The sequence below is a fragment of the Brassica napus genome, chromosome C1, assembly GCF_020379485.1.
Source record: "Brassica napus cultivar Da-Ae chromosome C1, Da-Ae, whole genome shotgun sequence".
In the NCBI taxonomy this organism is placed as follows: domain Eukaryota; kingdom Viridiplantae; phylum Streptophyta; class Magnoliopsida; order Brassicales; family Brassicaceae; genus Brassica; species Brassica napus.
The window spans coordinates 36,683,317-36,700,830 of NC_063444.1; the positions used below are offsets into that span (position 1 = coordinate 36,683,317).

General features: G+C 44.8%; 1 protein-coding gene and 1 non-coding gene across 2 annotated transcripts; one reads left to right on the forward strand and one right to left on the reverse strand.

Annotated features, from left to right (window-relative positions):
• The first annotated feature begins 738 nt into the window (after positions 1 to 738).
• Positions 739 to 846, forward strand: LOC125581149. Its single transcript, XR_007318860.1, has one exon. It is a non-coding gene; the product is annotated as a small nucleolar RNA R71 (small nucleolar RNA).
• An 11,295-nt stretch (positions 847 to 12,141) lies between these two features.
• Positions 12,142 to 12,438, reverse strand: LOC125579977 (uncharacterized protein At1g43920, Chloroplastic-like). The gene has a single exon (XM_048743902.1). The coding sequence runs from the start codon at positions 12,436 to 12,438 to the stop codon at positions 12,142 to 12,144; it is 297 nt and encodes a 98-aa protein (XP_048599859.1).
• Between the last annotated feature and the right edge of the window lie 5,076 nt (positions 12,439 to 17,514).

The following is a 17,514-nucleotide window of genomic DNA, read 5'->3' on the forward strand; positions in this document are numbered from 1 at the left end:
AAATCATCATCTATGATGGCATTTACGTGGTGTTTTGCTTTCTCAACTCCTGCCTCTCTAGCCAAGGCTTCTTGCCTCTTTACAGTGTCTTCAGTCTGAACCACTTGCGTTTCAAGTTTCCTCACCTGAGTCCCTAAGGTCTCAATTCTCGTGTTCAGACTATTGTAGGCGGAATCTATCTTCCCATTGAAGTTCACAGTGAGTTGTTACTGTCCTTCCAGAACTCTGTCAAGCATTACTTCAATCTTTCTTTCCTGAGTCTGTGGTGGTGGATTCTGGTAAAATGAGTTTCCATAGCCTCTGCTGTTGTTGCTGAAAGGTTTCTGGAACTGTAAACTCTGGTTACTCCTCTGACCATTTCCATAGAAGTTACTGTTTCCACCCTGGTTTCCAGACATCTGAAATCCAATACCTCCAATGTAGTTCACATCTTCTTCTCCTTCCATGTCTACAGCTACTTCTCCTTCAGCTGAGCAGACCTGCTTCCTAAGAAGCTCATGAACCACATCTAACTTTGCTCTAACTTCGTCCATCTGCTCTTTCCCTAGGGATGCAACAAACTTCTTCCTCTCAAAGTCAGTGTTCTTGCTGCTGCTGCTGTTTGCTAGATTTTCTATCAGTCTCAAAGCTTCCACCGGATTCCTGGTGTTGAAGTTTCCCTCGCTAGCTTTATCAAGAGCCATCTAATACCTCAAGGCGATACCTCTAAAGAAAGTGCTCAGCAGTTGCACTTCGTTGAATCCGTGGTGTGGACAGTCTCGCTGGAAGAACTTGAATCTGATCCACGCATCTTTGAAAGACTCTCCAGTCTCCTGCGCGAATGTAGCAATTTTGCTCCTCAAGTCTTCAGCGCGTGCCTCATCGAAGAAGTTTCGCAAGAAAGCATTCTTGATGTCGGCCCAGGATGTTAGAGATCTTGTGGGTAGCTTCTTAAGCCAGTATATCGCTTCTCCAGTCAGAGAATACTTGAAGAGCTTGCACAATAGGTAGACCAAACGCGTACTCCGCTCGGTCGCTACGTAGCGACCGAGCTCGAACCAAAGTTTGGTCGATACGTAGCGACCGAGCTCTTCCGAAACATCGATACGACATCAGTCCATGCATTCTCGTCTACCCTTCGATGCTATCTCCCGAATACGGTAGCGAACCCATCTCACGTTCCCCGCCATCTCTAAGTTATCAATCAAACTTTACCGTAAAAACCGCGGGAAGTTCATTCTTTATCGAAAGAAGCCGTAATAAACGCTTTGAGTCGAAAGACGGCCCAAAGGAACCTAAGACACGACTCGAGGCCCAACTTATGATTTCTCAACCAACAGGCCGTAAACCGCATGTCGGTTTACGCTTGGTCCGCAAGGGTAGATAAATGTCAAGTTTCCGCGGATAAATACAAATTTTTAAAGATAATTACGAAGATCGGAAAAAATGGAATATCTCCATTTTTATGCTATGCCAGCTTAAGGGCACAAGAGGAAAGGCGTAAACCGACCTTGGAGTCAGTATATAAGGGGTCCTAGGCGAGAGGCATGGGGAGGAACTTTTTCAGAGAAAACTTAGCACTTAGGGCAATTAGGCAACTTTCACTTTTTGTTATTTCGAGCTGCGACTCAATTAGGTTTAGCCGTCTTATGGTTGCTAGAACTAGGAATCTTGCCGACAGCTCTCGAGCCCAGGCTTATACCTTGTTGTAAACGCTCATACGCAAATTCGGAATAAGACTTCTCTTTGTTCTCTTCTTACGATTTTTATACTTTATCGTTGTCATTATCGTGTTTTGATTTGCTTGGCGTGTGTTATTAGCAGATATCCGGGACCTCTGAGAAATTAGGGTTTTCCTAGTTTCCTTATTTAAACGGAAATCGACAGTGCGAATTTCGGTTCCCACGGTTTGGCGCTAGAAGGAGGGGGATACGAATCAATCTAACTCTCAACCACATCACGCTCAACCAGACATGTCAACTGACGACACGGATAACGTGCAGACTCCTCTTAACGGAGGCAGCGGCACTGATCTCCACACTCCCGCAGCGAACGTATCCGCGGCCAACGTACCAGCCAACGCCGCGGCGCTCGAGGAGTTTAAAAAGATGTTCGCCACCTACGAAAAAAAGTCGGAAGAACAGGATAAGCTCGTGAGCACCTTGACCAAACAAGTTGAAACTTTAACGGCAAGGACTCGAGCAATCTGCCCCCGTGGAACCACTAAACTCCACGGGAAAAGACTTGACTTTGCGACCCCACTGAACAGGCCTGGAGCCGTCCAGGAACGACCTTCGGGTCAAAACCCTAGCGAGAAGTCTCCCGTCGAAAAGGGAAACTCCGAAAGCCCTCCGCCTCCCGCGAAGGCTTCAGAGGACAACGGAGTCGAGCAAGTCGACCTGGATCCTAGCGATGTCTCCAAAAATACTGATGAAGATGCCGACAGACATCCAAGAAGGACCAGAAGCCGATTCACTCGGGAAAGCTCTCCGTTCGACAAACCGATGACAGAAGAGGAGGAAATCCTCTATTGGAACGAACAGGAAGAGCTGGCTGAAAAACAAACCGAGCTCACTCGCAGTAAACGCCGTCATGCGCGGAAACCTGCTGATGAGACGTCGGATATATGTGATCTTCGCGACTATATCACCAAGACTGCGGCAGAAGTAAGAGCCGTAAAATCTCAAATCCATCATGCTACAAGCACCCCCCAAGATCGATAGACTGCTGGAAGGGGCTCGGAAAACCCCTTTCACCGCTCGCATCTCAGATACGAGGGTATCCGATCCAGGAAAGATCAAAGTACCGAAGTATGATGGTACGACCGATCCGAGAGCGCACCTTCAGGCTTTCCACATCACGATGGGAAGAGCGAGGCTGAAGGACGGCGAGAGAGACGCCGACTACTGCCGCCTGTTCGTCGAGAATCTAGAAAGAGCAGCCCTCGAATGGTTCGCGCGCCTTAAACGAAACTCTATCGGGAGTTTCCGACAGCTCGCATCAGAAATTCTCAAGCAATACTCTATGTTCATAGATAGAGAAACTTTCGATGTCGATCTCTAGAGTCTGTCCCAGAGGGAAGAGGAACCCCTCCGCGAGTTCATCAGCCGGTTCAAGTTGGTGATGTCCAGGGTCAGCGGGATAAGCGACAAGGTGGCCATTGACTCGCTCAGAAAGACGCTCTGGTACAAGTCGAAATTCAGAAAATGGATATCCCTCGAAAAACCACGGACGATCCAAGACGCCCTCCACAAGGCGACGGACTACATCATGATCGAGGAAGAAACGAAAATCTTATCGCAGAAGCATAAGTCGGCAAGATCGTCCTCGAAAGATGTAGACCCGAAAACAAGGAAGAAGAACCCTCGTAACGACAAGTATGTCCATCACGAGGGAAAAGAACTCCAAGGAGCGCACAATTACGCGATCAGCTCGGACCAGGGCCGAACCACGGGGAATACGTGGACTCGCAATCAAGGATATGATGAAAACACCTTCTGCGAGTTCCACCAATCCCGAGGACACTCCACGACTAACTGCAAGGTCTTGGGAGCAAGGCTGGCCGCGAAGCTACTAGCCGCAGAACTCTCGGAAGTGACCAGCGTGAAAGATCTCATCCTGGAGACCGATCGCCCCCCAAAGCCGGACAGAAATCTTCCCGCGGAGAGATCTCCCCAAAGAAATCAATCTTGGGATAAACGCGGCAGGAGGCCAGACGACAAAGGGAACGACAACAAACGTCGTAGAGTCAACATGATCATCGGAGGATCGCAATTCTGCAACGATACGGTCTCCGCCATCAAGGCTTACCAGCGGAAGGCGGAGTCGAGCACAAACTGGCCTACATGGTCTCCTACCAAAGATGATCAGAACTGCTCAATCACCTGCACAAAGGAGGAAGCCAGCGGGATTGATCAGCCTCACTGCGATCCGCTCGTCATAGACCTCGTCATACGAGATCTGGAAGTCGGAAAAGAACTCATTGACACAGGAAGCACGGTCAATGTAATCTTCGGCGACACTCTCAATCGGATGAGCATCGAACTCGGAGAAGTAACTCCAACTCCGAAACCGCTCACAGGCTTTTCTGGCGAAGTATCGATGACCCTCGGATCGATTCAGCTACCTGTCATGGCCAAGGAGGTCACAAAAATCGTAGAGTTCGCGGTAGTCGATCATCCTGCCATCTACAACGCAATCATGGGAACCCCGTGGCTCAACGCTATGCAAGCCGTTCCATTGACGTACCACCTGGGCATCAAATTCCCGACCCCAAACGGAGTCGCAGCTATCTAGGGATGTCAGAAACAGTCGCGACTGTGCTTCCTCGCAGAACACAAGTTAAGACAGATGACAACCTCTGCAACGGCAAATCACAAACGCACGAAGATCGATAAATCTTCAACAAACAACATTTCGAGAAAAGACGATTTCATATCGTCTGCCGACGCAGTTGCTTCGGGCGTTGAAACTCAACATGAGGCCGAAGCCAACACTACAATTCAACCGGAACATCCGGAAGAGAACACTAACCCTGCTACGATCATCTCGATCAAGGCGGTCAGCACGGCGACAACCGCCGAGTAAAAACACTCGCGGCATAAAACAGAACTACGAGATGGCTTGATCCTCGAAAGGGGTACGTAGGCAGCTCGTCGAATGACGAGTTCAGCTATCCCCCTCTCCAAAAAGGGGGGGGGGGAATGGGTGTGTATACTCGTATACTCCCACATAGGAAAAGATGCGTTATTGTAATCAAAATCTATCGAGATTTCGACAATTTTCACGAAATATGCGTTGCTCTTTTTAAGACAAAATCGCAAAGCAATCTCACTTCAAAAATATACGTATAGTCTTCGATATAACTGCGAGACGTCGCCAAGTTAAAAATCGAGATGATACGAACAAATTGTCCAAACGCGACCACTACAAATCTTACACTCCGTTCGTCGATTGGCCCCGACGAACACATCAGCCGTCTTAAACAAACGCAACCTGATCACTCTTTTGATCTTCAAACGTCCAACACAAGGACGAAAGCGCGCTACAAAAAAAAATCCAAAATTTTGGTCTAGCACTTCCAGTTGGCTTAAAAATTGTCTCTGGAAAGATGCTCGATTCGCACCATACAAGTCGTATAAGCCGAGAACCTATCGCGGACTTTAAATCGGTACGAATCAGGTAGAAATCGCAACAGGAAAACCGATAGCCGGCTAGTCACCGCACAAACCTTAAAACCGAGAGTAAACCTAGGTCTTGCCCTAAACCCATCGCATTGGTCTCAAACATCTCAAAGACATGATATCTAAACGATACGAGATTCCTAAAACATGTCTCTTCGTTCATATCTCAACGTTCCCGAAAAATCGTAAATAATTTTTACGAAAACTCACGTCTCGAACGAACTAACAGATCGAACGCCTCAACGAAGATAAATATGAGACGACAACTCATGTTCACTTCAAACCCACTCTAAACAAAGTAACCCAAACAGACATCCATTATATAAACCGCATAGCGGTAGGGGTTCAAGGCCACCAACGGCCAGTCCCGATAAAAGAGGCCAAAAAATGCCCGTACAAAGTTCAAGGCCACACTCGGCCAGACATATATGAACAAAGGCCACACTCGGCCGCTAAATACTAGATAAAGGGAAAAAATCCTTCCCGCCAAAACACTCACAGTTCGAAGTTAAAACTCCCAGACAAGGAAGCCCCGAATGCATCCGTGGGAAAGTTCACTTCCTCATCATCACCAGCAAAATCAGCCGTAGTCTCTACGGTATCGGGGGAAACCGGGATGGGATCCCAGAATCCCTGGATCTTCCCGTCGATTGGAGGAATGGTCGCCTCAGCGTGAGCATGGTCCTTCATGCCACCCTTCATTAACTCCATCTCCCTCTCGAAGACGTTATCATCTTCCTGCGTCTTCCAAAGGCTCCCGACGGAGCCGCGACACTCACGGAAGTCGTCCAGCGAGTTGAAAGCACCCTTAAGATTCCCGTACTCAACCTGAAATTGAGAAGCGCGAGTCTTCATCAATTCGATAATTTCCCTCTTGCTCTTCCGTTCCGCCCTGCGAACAGCCCTCGCATGATCACGAGCGAGTTGAGCGTCTCGCGCCAACATCTCGTCTCGCATACGAACAAGATCATTTTCCGCCTTCTCCGCTTTAAAGCGATATATCATGGCCTCTCTATGGCTCACCTCAATGGCCGATCCAAGCAAGTTCATACCCTGTAAAACCGATTGACACGTTATAAGCAAAAAATAATAATAACGATCGTCAGGATTCTTAAAAATTATACCCCGTTAATGATGCGAGATCCTTCCGCAACAACTCTCGGCCTCCCTGACTCGCTCGTGGCCTGAGGAGTGTCAAAACCCAACGGAAGACTAGCGAAGAAATCATTGAAGTCCGGAATAGGGACCTCGCTCGTACCACGTCCATTGCCGAAAGCAAGGTTCGGATCCCATCCTGGAAGCATGCAATCGTCCACCGAAAACTCCAGGTCACCGAGATCAATACATTTCCCCTTCGAAGAATTCGGCCCCGTCACAATAGTGGGAGCGGCGTTGGGACCGGCGTTGGGACCTTGGTCTTCAGGTTCGGAATCACTCCTTGTTTCTCCGCCCAAAGCAGGACCAGGATGCACAAACCTCAACGCCTTACGAACTCTCTTCGGCGTAAAAGAAGTCCAGAAAAAAGGACCATTCCTGAGCAGATCCCTGATCGCAATAATGTCCTCAGGAAACAGAGCAAGAGAGTTGATAGAGGGATGATCGTTCGGCAACCTCTGAAACAGTGGGATACAACTCTCCTCAACGGACTCTGCGTCTACACGAACGAAGAAGAAAAACTTCCTCCACGAGTTGAAGTTAGAAGTGAACCCCTTTACCACTGACATGAAGTTCCGAGGAACAAGCTTGTACGTGTCCGTGTCCCGGATGATCTGTAATCGAAGAAGTGCTTCGAAATGATCAACGGTGAGAGAGAGACCATGCTCGTAGCTCAGGACCAGGTTCCCTATGGGGTGCTGGATGCTAAGAGGATTCAGTTGGCTAATCGCCACCCCGAAACGACCCAACACACTGACGATGATCTCGGAGATCGGAAACCATAAACGGCAACGCACTACAAATGCCTCGTAACAAGTAAAGAAGCCCTCCAGGGGACTACTAGCGCACTCTCCTTGACAAGGAATCCTGAATTCCACCGCGTCCGAAATATGGTAGAACGACTGCATGACCTCGAGGAATCCGCTAGTACTCCTACTCGGCGCACCTGCCTCCACCGGACGATGGTTCATGACTGGGAACGATTTTTCTATGGGAGGCGTGATCGAACCGTAACACGCCACCCACCATGCCTTGTTCTCGGCAGGGTCTACCGAATGAGGAACGAATTCCATCTTCGGCACTCGAAGCTCTTCAGAAACTTTCGCGGACAAAAACCCTTTCTTCGAACTCCTCTTCTTACTCGACATCTCGTGTTTTTCTTTTTTTTTAAGATCAAGGAGGAAATGACTAAGAGAAAGAGAAAGAACTTTTCAAGAAAAACCTTTCTATGAGAATAAGTATGAGACTGAGTAAGTGTGAAGGTTATGAAGAAGTTACCTCCCTTCTTATAGGCACGAGAAATTACTATTTACTTGCGGATTTTTGGACACGAACTTCGCCCAAATACACCAATCTCGTCCAAACTCGCCATACCACACATTGGGACCTCGCTAGAAATCCACGTTCCCAATGTGCTGGGGGGCTAACTGTTGGGGTCAAAAACGGTCACGACGAAGTTAACGTCCAAATCTCCGAAGAAGAAAAACGTAGAAAAAAATCTTCGACAAATATATTCTTCTTTACGAAAAACCTTTTCGGAAGAAACGCGAATAATCGGACAAGAGCTCGAGAAGGATCGTTATGCAGCGACCAAACGCGTACTCCGCTCGGTCGCTACGTAGCGACCGAGCTCGAAACAAAGTTTGGTCGCTACGTAGCGACCGAGTTCTTCCGAAACGTCGATACGTCATCAGTCCATGCATTCTCGTCTACCCTTCCATGCTATCTCCCGAATACCGTAGCGAACCCATCTCACGTTCCCCGCCATCTCAAAGTTATCAATCAAGCTTTACCATAAAAACCGCGGGAAGTTCATTCTTTATCGAAAGAAGCCATATTAAACGCTTCGAGTCGAAAGACGGCCCAAAGGGACCTAAGACACGACTCGAGGCCCAACTTACGATTTCTCAACCAACAGCCCGTAAACCGCATGTCGGTTTACGCTTGGTCCGCAAGGGAAGATAAATTTCAAGTTTCCGCGGATAAATACAAAATTTTGAAGATAATTACGAAGATCGGAAAAAAGGGAATATCTCCATTTTTATGCTATGCCAGCTTAAGGGGTCCTACGCGAGAGGCATGGGGAAGAACTTTTTCAGAGAAAACCTAGCACTTAGGGCAATTAGGCAACTTTCCGTTTTTGTTATTTCGAGCTTCGACTCAATTAGGTTTAGCCGTCTTAGGGTTGCTAGAACTAGGAATCTCGCCGACAGCTCTCGAGCCCAGGCTTATACCTTTTTGTAAACGCTCATACGCAAATTCGGAATAAGACTTCTCTTTGCTCTCTTCTTACGATTTTTATACTTTATCGTTGTCATTATCGTGTTCTGATTTGCTTGGCGTGTGGTATTAGCAGATATCTGGGACCTCTGGGAAATTAGGGTTTTCCTAGTTTTCTTATTTAAACGTAAATCGACAGTGCGAATTTCGGTTCTCACAAAGTTGTGTTTGTAATATCACTGGTTTGTCTCTTTGTTTAAATTGTAATACAAATCTAAGGTGTGGACATGTGTGGCAGGGACCTAATAAGAAGGCTGTACCAAACAGGTGTGGAAAATGCAGGGGTATAGGGCATAACATGACCAACATACTCGCCCGATATGAACGTGTGTTTTGGTGTATTTGTGAGGGAGTAGTTTTTTGTGTAATGGCTAGGATGTAAAATTGTGGGGAGTTTCAGAACAGGCCACGGGAAGGACCTTGACTCTTTTTTTGGATTTATGGATGCCGAGATGTGGATGATATGTTTGTGGTTGTGTTGTTGCTTTGATATAACATCCACATCTAGGCTTGTGATGTATTTTGTGAACAAGTTGGTTATTATTTCTTATTGTCTTGGTTATCATACCTAGTTTTTAGCTGGTGGTGTTTTAACTCCATAATAAACATTGAAATCTCGTAAACATAATGATCTGGAAGTGGTTGTTTGTGAACAAACATTCTGTTGTATGGAAGTTTGCTAACTCAAGGAAGGTGTGTGGTTTGCCAAGTTGTGGCTAGGTGTTGAACCCTTAGTAGATAAGACTGTGGTCACTAGGTTGTTGTGAGGTGTTGATATGGTTTGGGAAAGCTATGTTTTCTTGTGTTTCTGGAGATGCTGAAACATAATTTTGTACGTGTGGATGCGCGGTGGTGGATGATGTGGTTGTGGCAATGTGTAGATTTGGTTTGGGAAATCTATGTTTTTGTTGTGTCTATGGAGACACTGAAGCACAAATTTGTACGTGTGGGTGCGCGGATGTGGATGATGTGGTTGTGGTATAGGTGTTGATGTAGGAACATAAATTTTTTGTTGAGTGTTTAATACAAGATGGAGAAAAGCAATTAAGGACATTCTTGCGTACTAGATGAGTAGCAATGTTTAATACAAGATGATTGGTGGTGTTTTAACTCCATAATAAACTTAGAAATCTCGTAAACATAATGATCTGGAAGTGGTTGTTTCTGAACAAACATGATGTTTGTGGGGGTCAAAACCGGTCACGACGGAATCAATGCCTGAAAGTTCCCGGAAACCCAACTCTCGATCGATCCTTGAAAACTAGACATTCCCGGAAAACGGTTAATCAAGTAAAAGACAGTTTTTCGCGGATGCGAACCGACAAATGTCGAGAAGAAAATCACACAGGATGAGGTCTCGATCATAAGCGAGGACCGTCTCAACCGAGGTCACCTTGCCCCTGGGCGAGGACGACCCGCGCCGAGGTCACCTCGCCCATGGGCGAGGACGACCCGCGCCGAGGTCACCTAGCCCATGGGCGAGGACGACCCGCGCCGAGGTCACCTCGCCCATGGGCGAGGACGACCAGCACCGAGGTCACCTCGCCCATGGGCGAGGACCTACCTGCTGTCCCGAAACCGTGCATCCTCGTCTAAGTTCCCATAACACAATCCTCGGGCCCTTGGACGCAATACCCATGTCTCGTCTTGCTTAGGATTATCAAAGAAAGACTTCGGGAAAGTTAATAAAACTTGATCGTCGAAATGGATTCCTGCCTGCCGTATAAAACGGCTATGGTTAGCTTGAACACCAGTTGCCTTAAATAAAAGGGGAATTGGAATCCTTTCGGAAAAACCAACAGCTGTTTCTTAGGGAAAATCGTAAAAACGTCGAAGTCCCAAATTGGCCCAAAAGGGGCCTGAACCGCGGCTAAACGGCCCACTTACGATTTTAGAATAGGATTGAGCCTAAGGCTGATATGACAGTCTATTTTTTATTCGCATGGAAAGATAAATGTCAAGTTTCCGAAGATAATCATGAAGGGTGACGAAAAATGGAAAAGCCCGTCTCGTGACGAATCCGGCCCAGGAAGAGGTGCAAACCGACCTAGAGAGAGTATATAAGGAGGGCTTAATGCGAGGAGCAAGAGAGAGCTTTCTCAGAGCAAACTTAATACTTAGAACAATTTAGGCATTTTTCCGTTTTTACTACCGAGCTGCGACTCGACTAGGTTAGAATTTAGGTGGCTAGACTAGCGAACGTACCGACAGCTCTCGTGGCCTAGGATCTTACCTGTTGTTCACGCTCAAACGTCAATTCGGAAATAAGACCTCTTTGTTCTCTTTTCGCTCTTTTACGATTTATTACTTTTGACTCTTTCATATTGATTGTGTTGTGCGTGGCCCAGCAGATAACCGGGACCTTCAGGGAAGGCTAGGTTAGCTTGGCTTTCCTCCGATTAACAAATCTCGACGTTGTGAATTTCGGTTCCCACAATGTTGTATGGAAGTTTGCATACGCAAGGAAGTTTTGTGGTTAGACAAGTTGGTGCTAGGTGTTGAACCCTAAGTCACCCCAACGAAGTTTTGTGGTTAGGAAAGTTGTGGTCCCGATGTTCACAACGAAAGGATGTGAGAAACACTGTGGTTGTGGCTTCATGGTGGATGCGCGGTGGTGGATGATGTGGTTGTGGTATAGGTGGTGATATTGGTACATAATTATTTTTTTGAATGTTTAATATAAGATGGGGGAAGCAATTAAGAACATTGTTGCATAGTAGTTGGGGTGCCATGTTTAATACTACATGCTTAAATTGGTTCTAGAACCAGATCTAGACCTTAGAGCTAATACTCTCTGAAACCTCAACAATCTTGGTGATAGTTTTCTTCATGTCAAGAAGTTCTTGCTAAAGTTGGATCAGGTCTTGTTCGAACGTGGCTTGTTTTTTTGCGAAAATGTCTGAATGTTATCTTTCTTCATGTCAAGACTTTTTTTGTGTAATTGGTATGAGCTGTCGAGTATTTTGGATTTATGTATGCGAGGATGTGGATGATATGTTTGTAGTTGGGTTGTTGCTTTGACGTAGCATCCACATGTAGATTTGTGATGCTTTTTGGAAATTGGATGTTATGTTTGTGAACAAGATTGTTATTATTTCAATTTATTTTGGTTATCATACCTAGAAATCTCCCTCTACATAAGGATCTGGAAGTGGTTGTTTGTGAACAAGCGTGGTGTTGTATGGAAGTTTGCATACTGAACGAAGTTTTTGTGGTTAGACAAGTTGTGGTCAGGGTGAACATAAGTGATGCGAGACAGTAAGGTGTGGTAAGGAGACTGTGGCCAGTAGGTTGTGGCTAGGTGTTGAAATGGTTTGGAAAATCTATGTTTTGATGTGTCTGTGGAGATGCTGAAACACAAATTTGTACTTGTGGATGCGCGGATGTGGATGATGTGGTTATGGTATAGGTGTTGATGTTGGAGTCTAAATTTTGTGTTGAATATTTAATACAAGAAAGGGAAAAGCAAGTAAGAACATTGTTGCGTACTAGATGGATAGCAATGTTTAATACAAGATGATGGGAATTGGTTCTAGAACCATATCTAGACCTTAGATTTAATACCCTCTAAAACCTCAACAATCTCGCTGATATCTTTCTTCATGTCAATAAGTTCTTGCTTAAGTTGGATAAGGTCCAGTTCGAACGTCGCTTGTTTATCTGCCAAAAGGCCCAACTCTTCGGAATTAGCTTCGTCAACCCACTTGAAAACATGGCCTGTACCGGAAGTTGTTCCGCAACGAAAGAACCTTCTGCCAGGGTTTTTTTTAGTCTTGGAAGTGAGCACAATGGTCTGAGATCCGCAATGGCACTGCCTGGGGATTCCGTGAACATTCTCCATAGTTGGAGTCTACGAAAAAAAGGTGATAAACGTACATGAAAGAAATGGTCTTCGTACAAGGAAAGAAAGCGAAAGCGGGCTTACAAGAGAGGCTGAGCCGAGTATGTAACCTGTAAACAGAGGGTCGAGAGTGTGGAAGTAAATTCCCTTGTAAGTCCAGAAAATTGTTGTGTTTTTTTTTTAGATATAAGATCGAGTAATATGACTTTCATAAGAGCATGTGTAGATATTTATCAATTTACAGGTGGGGGAGTTCTTCTCGAGGTCCAAAGACAAAACACTGCGTTACGATGTACCTGTGGTCGTGGACGCGTAGCAGTGGTTGGGTACACATTGTATGTTTCTGTTACATTACTGTGGATATGTTCCCGTGGTTACTGATACATGTTGTGGATGATTTTTTTTGTTTAGTTAAGGAGCAATGTGTTTTAGGATTAAAAGGACAAAGGTAAGGAGAATTAAAACATAGGTTAATTAATTACCAAAAGCTCCCACAAAGTCTAGTTGGGTGACATTAGGTTACATAATAGGTCCTAGCCGGAATGGCACTAATACATAAAGTCTGAGACTTAGCCGAGTAGGGCACATTAGTAGAACACAGAAAAATGTGCCTCCTGAACCAAAAAAGGAAAGTTGTGGTAAGAAGATTACAGAGGGGTAGTGGCGTGGTAAGCTGGTAGGACGATGGTTTTATACGCTTCCATTGCGTATTGTTGTCGGAACTTGTCAACATTGTCATCTGTGATCCCGCTCATGTGTGGATATGGATCGCCATAAAGGTGCAGCTCCATAAACTTCACACAGATTAGCCCACAGTCGCCAGACCTGATGTTTTGATAGGTGCCCGGTTTGCGCTGACATGTGAAAGGTGAAAGATCATGGGAGTTGTTCTTTGCCACATAGCGGATAAGATAGGAGAGCATCTGCAGAATGGGCTTGAGGAAACCTAGAACAGCGTCCTCGTCGTAGAGATCGGGTAGTGAATCAAGAACTTTGACATGTCCAGCAACGAGGTTGATAGCTAGCCCCACGTAGTGCCTGTCGTCCCTGATCATAGAAGTGTAGACCTTGTGAACTTTTTTCATCCATGTTTGACTAGGAAGCAAGATCAGTTTTGATAGTCGAGAGTCCCACCGGATCTTGTCTTTTTTATTGCAGCTTGGAATTGGCGATCTTTGGACTGCATCAATGATGTTAAGGTGGGCGGTGTAAATGAGGCATTCTCCATAAGGAGCATGTGCATTAGCACAGACATGTGCTGGAGGAAACATCGGTCATTGTTATTGAGTGAGAAAAGAGGAGATGGAAAATCATGATATCAATAACTATAGAGGCACGTACCACTGAGTCCGTCCATTGGGAGGGAGTGGCTAGCTGGAGGAGGAACTGGTTGTTAAAATAGATTTTTGAACGTGTAACGTGGAAGCTGGCACGCAGAGAAATACCAAAACAATATAAGTAGAGTAGGAAAAGGTGTGGTCAGAGGAAGGATATGGAATTGTACTTACACATTCTTTTACGACAATGTTTTAGAGAAAAGGTCACAGAGATCCTTCGGCGGCGGTGTTATAAGAAGATAATGGGGAAAATCAGGGCGGTTGATGAAGGCTTCGGCGAGGGTCTTTTCATCGTCAGACGGAGAATGAAGTGTATTTTTCTGGCCGTCGATGAGTCACTGAGCTCGCAAACATCATGGTCTCTCGTTTGTGCCTGCAATATAAGCTCGAGGAAAAGGGAGCAAGTACGAGAAGCAATACATTGAGTTCGTCCACGACCATTCATACTGTCTTGTCCGGTGAGGAATCACTGAGTTTTCCCACCCCGTGCTCACTTTTTTGTTCCTGCAGCAAGTAAAGAAGTGAGTTAGTTCACAAATGAAGATAGTTATTAGAAGACAACCAATAAAGTATGTACAATAAAAAAGTGACATTTACTTCATCGATCAAACTGCTGGGTGTTGTCGGGAACGCACTGGTAGACCCTTTAAGAACAGCAGTTGCAGCGAAAGCGTTGGGCGTGGAGAAATGGGTAGAAAACCCTGCAGGGTTGTTGGGTGAGCTGGTGGGTGTCGTAGTGACAGCAGGTGGTGGGGTAAATAGTGTTAGAGGGGAGCTGCTGTGGTAGTGACATGAGGTGGGGGGGGGGGGTAAATAGTGGTAGAGGGGAGTATGGAAGGATTGAGGAATCGTATACCGGTTGGCCATTCTAGTAATGTTAGACTGTGAGCAGGTGAGGTGAAAAACCCTAGAATAGGGAAGGATCACTCAATCGGACTAAGGAGATATGAACTCGCCAAAAGGGAGAACTAGTGGATTGAACGGTGACACAAAAGGTGCAGAAAGTCTCTTGATACTAACAGACTTCAGTTGTTGCTTGATATGACGCATAAGTCCAACAAAAGAGGGGTTTCTATACGTTTCTTGATATGACGCACAAGTCCAACGAAATAGAGATTTGTTTACTCGGAGATAACTTCACCAAGAAACAAAAAGTGTTCTACAAAGAACAAAGAGATAAAATCAAATAAAAGGGAAAAAATGCATTATTTCGTGGCTCATAGGCCATATTTATAGGATTACAATTGTAGAAATCCAAAGAAGAATGTGCAAAAAACAAGGCATTAAAAATAGAAACAAAGACTTGACTAAATAAAGCCTTTGACTGAAACTTGGAATGCCTCTTGATATAGCCAGAACCAGGACTTTGAAAATTAAAGAATATGCTCTTGATATGGGCCAAGACATGTCTCTTTAAGGCCTGGTCGAAATCCATCTTTTTTTCTAAGCCAATTTTTATCGGTTTCTCCATTTTGCCCAAACAAGTCTGTTTTTGATTCTTTTTGTAAACCATCAAGCCCAAGACTTTCTTGGACATTTAGAACATGAATAATCACCTTTGGCATGATTGAATTGGTCGTTGGTTCATCAGAAAGAAGGTTAGCCATTTCCAACTTCTCGGGTGGTCTGAATTCGCGAGAACTGAAGATCACAAGATTTGTAAAGGGCATAACTGTCACATATGAACTCCGTTTGATCGATTCTTCTTCGAGGAGATCCATAATTGAGTTGAGAACATTCTCCAAGTGATTTTATACGTAGAAGCATCGTGGTTTGGAAGATATGAGTCAAACAATGAACATATATCTTTACTGCTTTCCATGATCAAGCCATGCATGTCTGTTTTGCCCGGTGCGCTACCCAAGGGCACATCATTCTCTCCCTCTTGAAAAGGATTTGACCTGAAATCTGTTTTACCTGTATCAAAAGGAAATGAATCAGGTAAAAAGAATTTTAAAATCATGCAAAATTCAATGAAGGAAAAGTTTGGACAGAAACTTCCTTGCAGTTTTGAAGTTGTTTTCCTCAAATACTTCCATCTCCAAATCTCAGGCTGATAAGCACGGTCTATGGTTTTGTTCCTTACGTTTCTTTGAGACTGAACCTGTTTTGAGTGTCTGTTTATCCTGGACACTCAAAACAGAAACTAGAATACCAGGATCATATGTGCAAGACATGTACTTGCTCAAATAAGAAATCAAAGTCTCTTTCCCAAGAACATGTAGCACACGTTTCAGCCTTTCAAAATGTACATCAAAGTAAGCACTACAGACCAGAATGGTATCAATGCACAGAATAATATTGAACATTTTCAAAACGTGTCTATCCTTCTCAAAATCGGAACACAAAAGAGTAAGTTCAGATTGACAATCACTTATCAAAAGCTCAATATATTTTTCAAAGAATGTGTTGTAAACTAAAATAATATCAAAGCTCAAAACAACAAAATTCTCAAGCAATGCTCTCATATTATGCCAAAGTTTATCACTTTCAACACACAAGATATCAAACTTCAAAACAAAGTTACAAAAACCGGTTTCAACTCTAGGTGATTTCTGTTCCAGCACAGTCTTAAATAGCATTAGTTCATCCAAGGCACAAGTGGATGCAAACAAATCACCAGTGATCAGTTCATGTTTATGAAAATCAGATCAAAGCCATTTTCTTTGAAGACAAAAGAATCAAACGTTTTTCTAGCACAAAAAACAGGTTGTTGCAAACCAAACTCTACTGACTTTTCATGATGATTAAAACCCTTACTATGTTTCAGAAACTGATCAAAACTCAAAACAAGATTAGAATTGATGTCATTTCCAGTTTGAAAACATTTTTGACCAGAAAGTTTATCAGGTTCAAACACTTGAAAAGAGTTAACCATGTTTTCAAAAATAGAGTTTGAAACACGAAATTCTTTAACTTTGTCAAAACCAAAACGTTTCACATCTTCATAACTGATCTTAACAAACATTTAAGGCAGAAAATTAATCAAATCAAGTTTCTCACAGTGCTCTTGAATGTATGTGGACAAAAACGTAGGAGTTGTTGTTGGGGTCAAAATCGGTCACGACGGAATCAATGTCTGAAAGTCCCCTTAAAATTCAGCATGAACGTTTTTACGATAATTATTCTTCGTAAAAAGAATCTTCACAAAGAGCCTTGCGGTAAAATCTTGTTCTAATCTCAATCGAACCACTAAATACCAAATGTCCGGACGCAAAGGACACGTATCCAAATCGGCCACGGACAAGCTAAAGTATGGCCATCGGACCACACACAAGCCAAGCTCGGTCGCTATGTAGCGACCTAGCTCAAGCCAAGCTCGGTCGCTACGTAGCGACCGAGCTCTAGCCAAGCTCGGTCGCTACGTAGCGACCGAGCTCTAGCCAAGCTCGGTCTCTACGTAGCGACCGAGCTCAAGCCAAGCTCAGTCGCTACGTAGCGACTGAGCATGCACATGGCTCGGTCGCTACGTAGCGACCGAGCTCCAGCCAAGCTCGGTTGCTACGTAGCGACCGAGCACGTACACTGCTCGGTCGCTACGTAGCGACCAAACTTTTCCAAAACGTAAATACGACACGAATCTATGCATTCTCGTCTAGTCTTTAATGCTATCTCCCATAGGCCATGGCTAAACCATTTTTGTTTCTCATCACTCGAAGTCATCAGTCAAACTTTATGATAAAAACTGCGGGAAGTTTTTTTTTATCGAAGAAACCGTAATAAACGTTTCGAGTCAAAG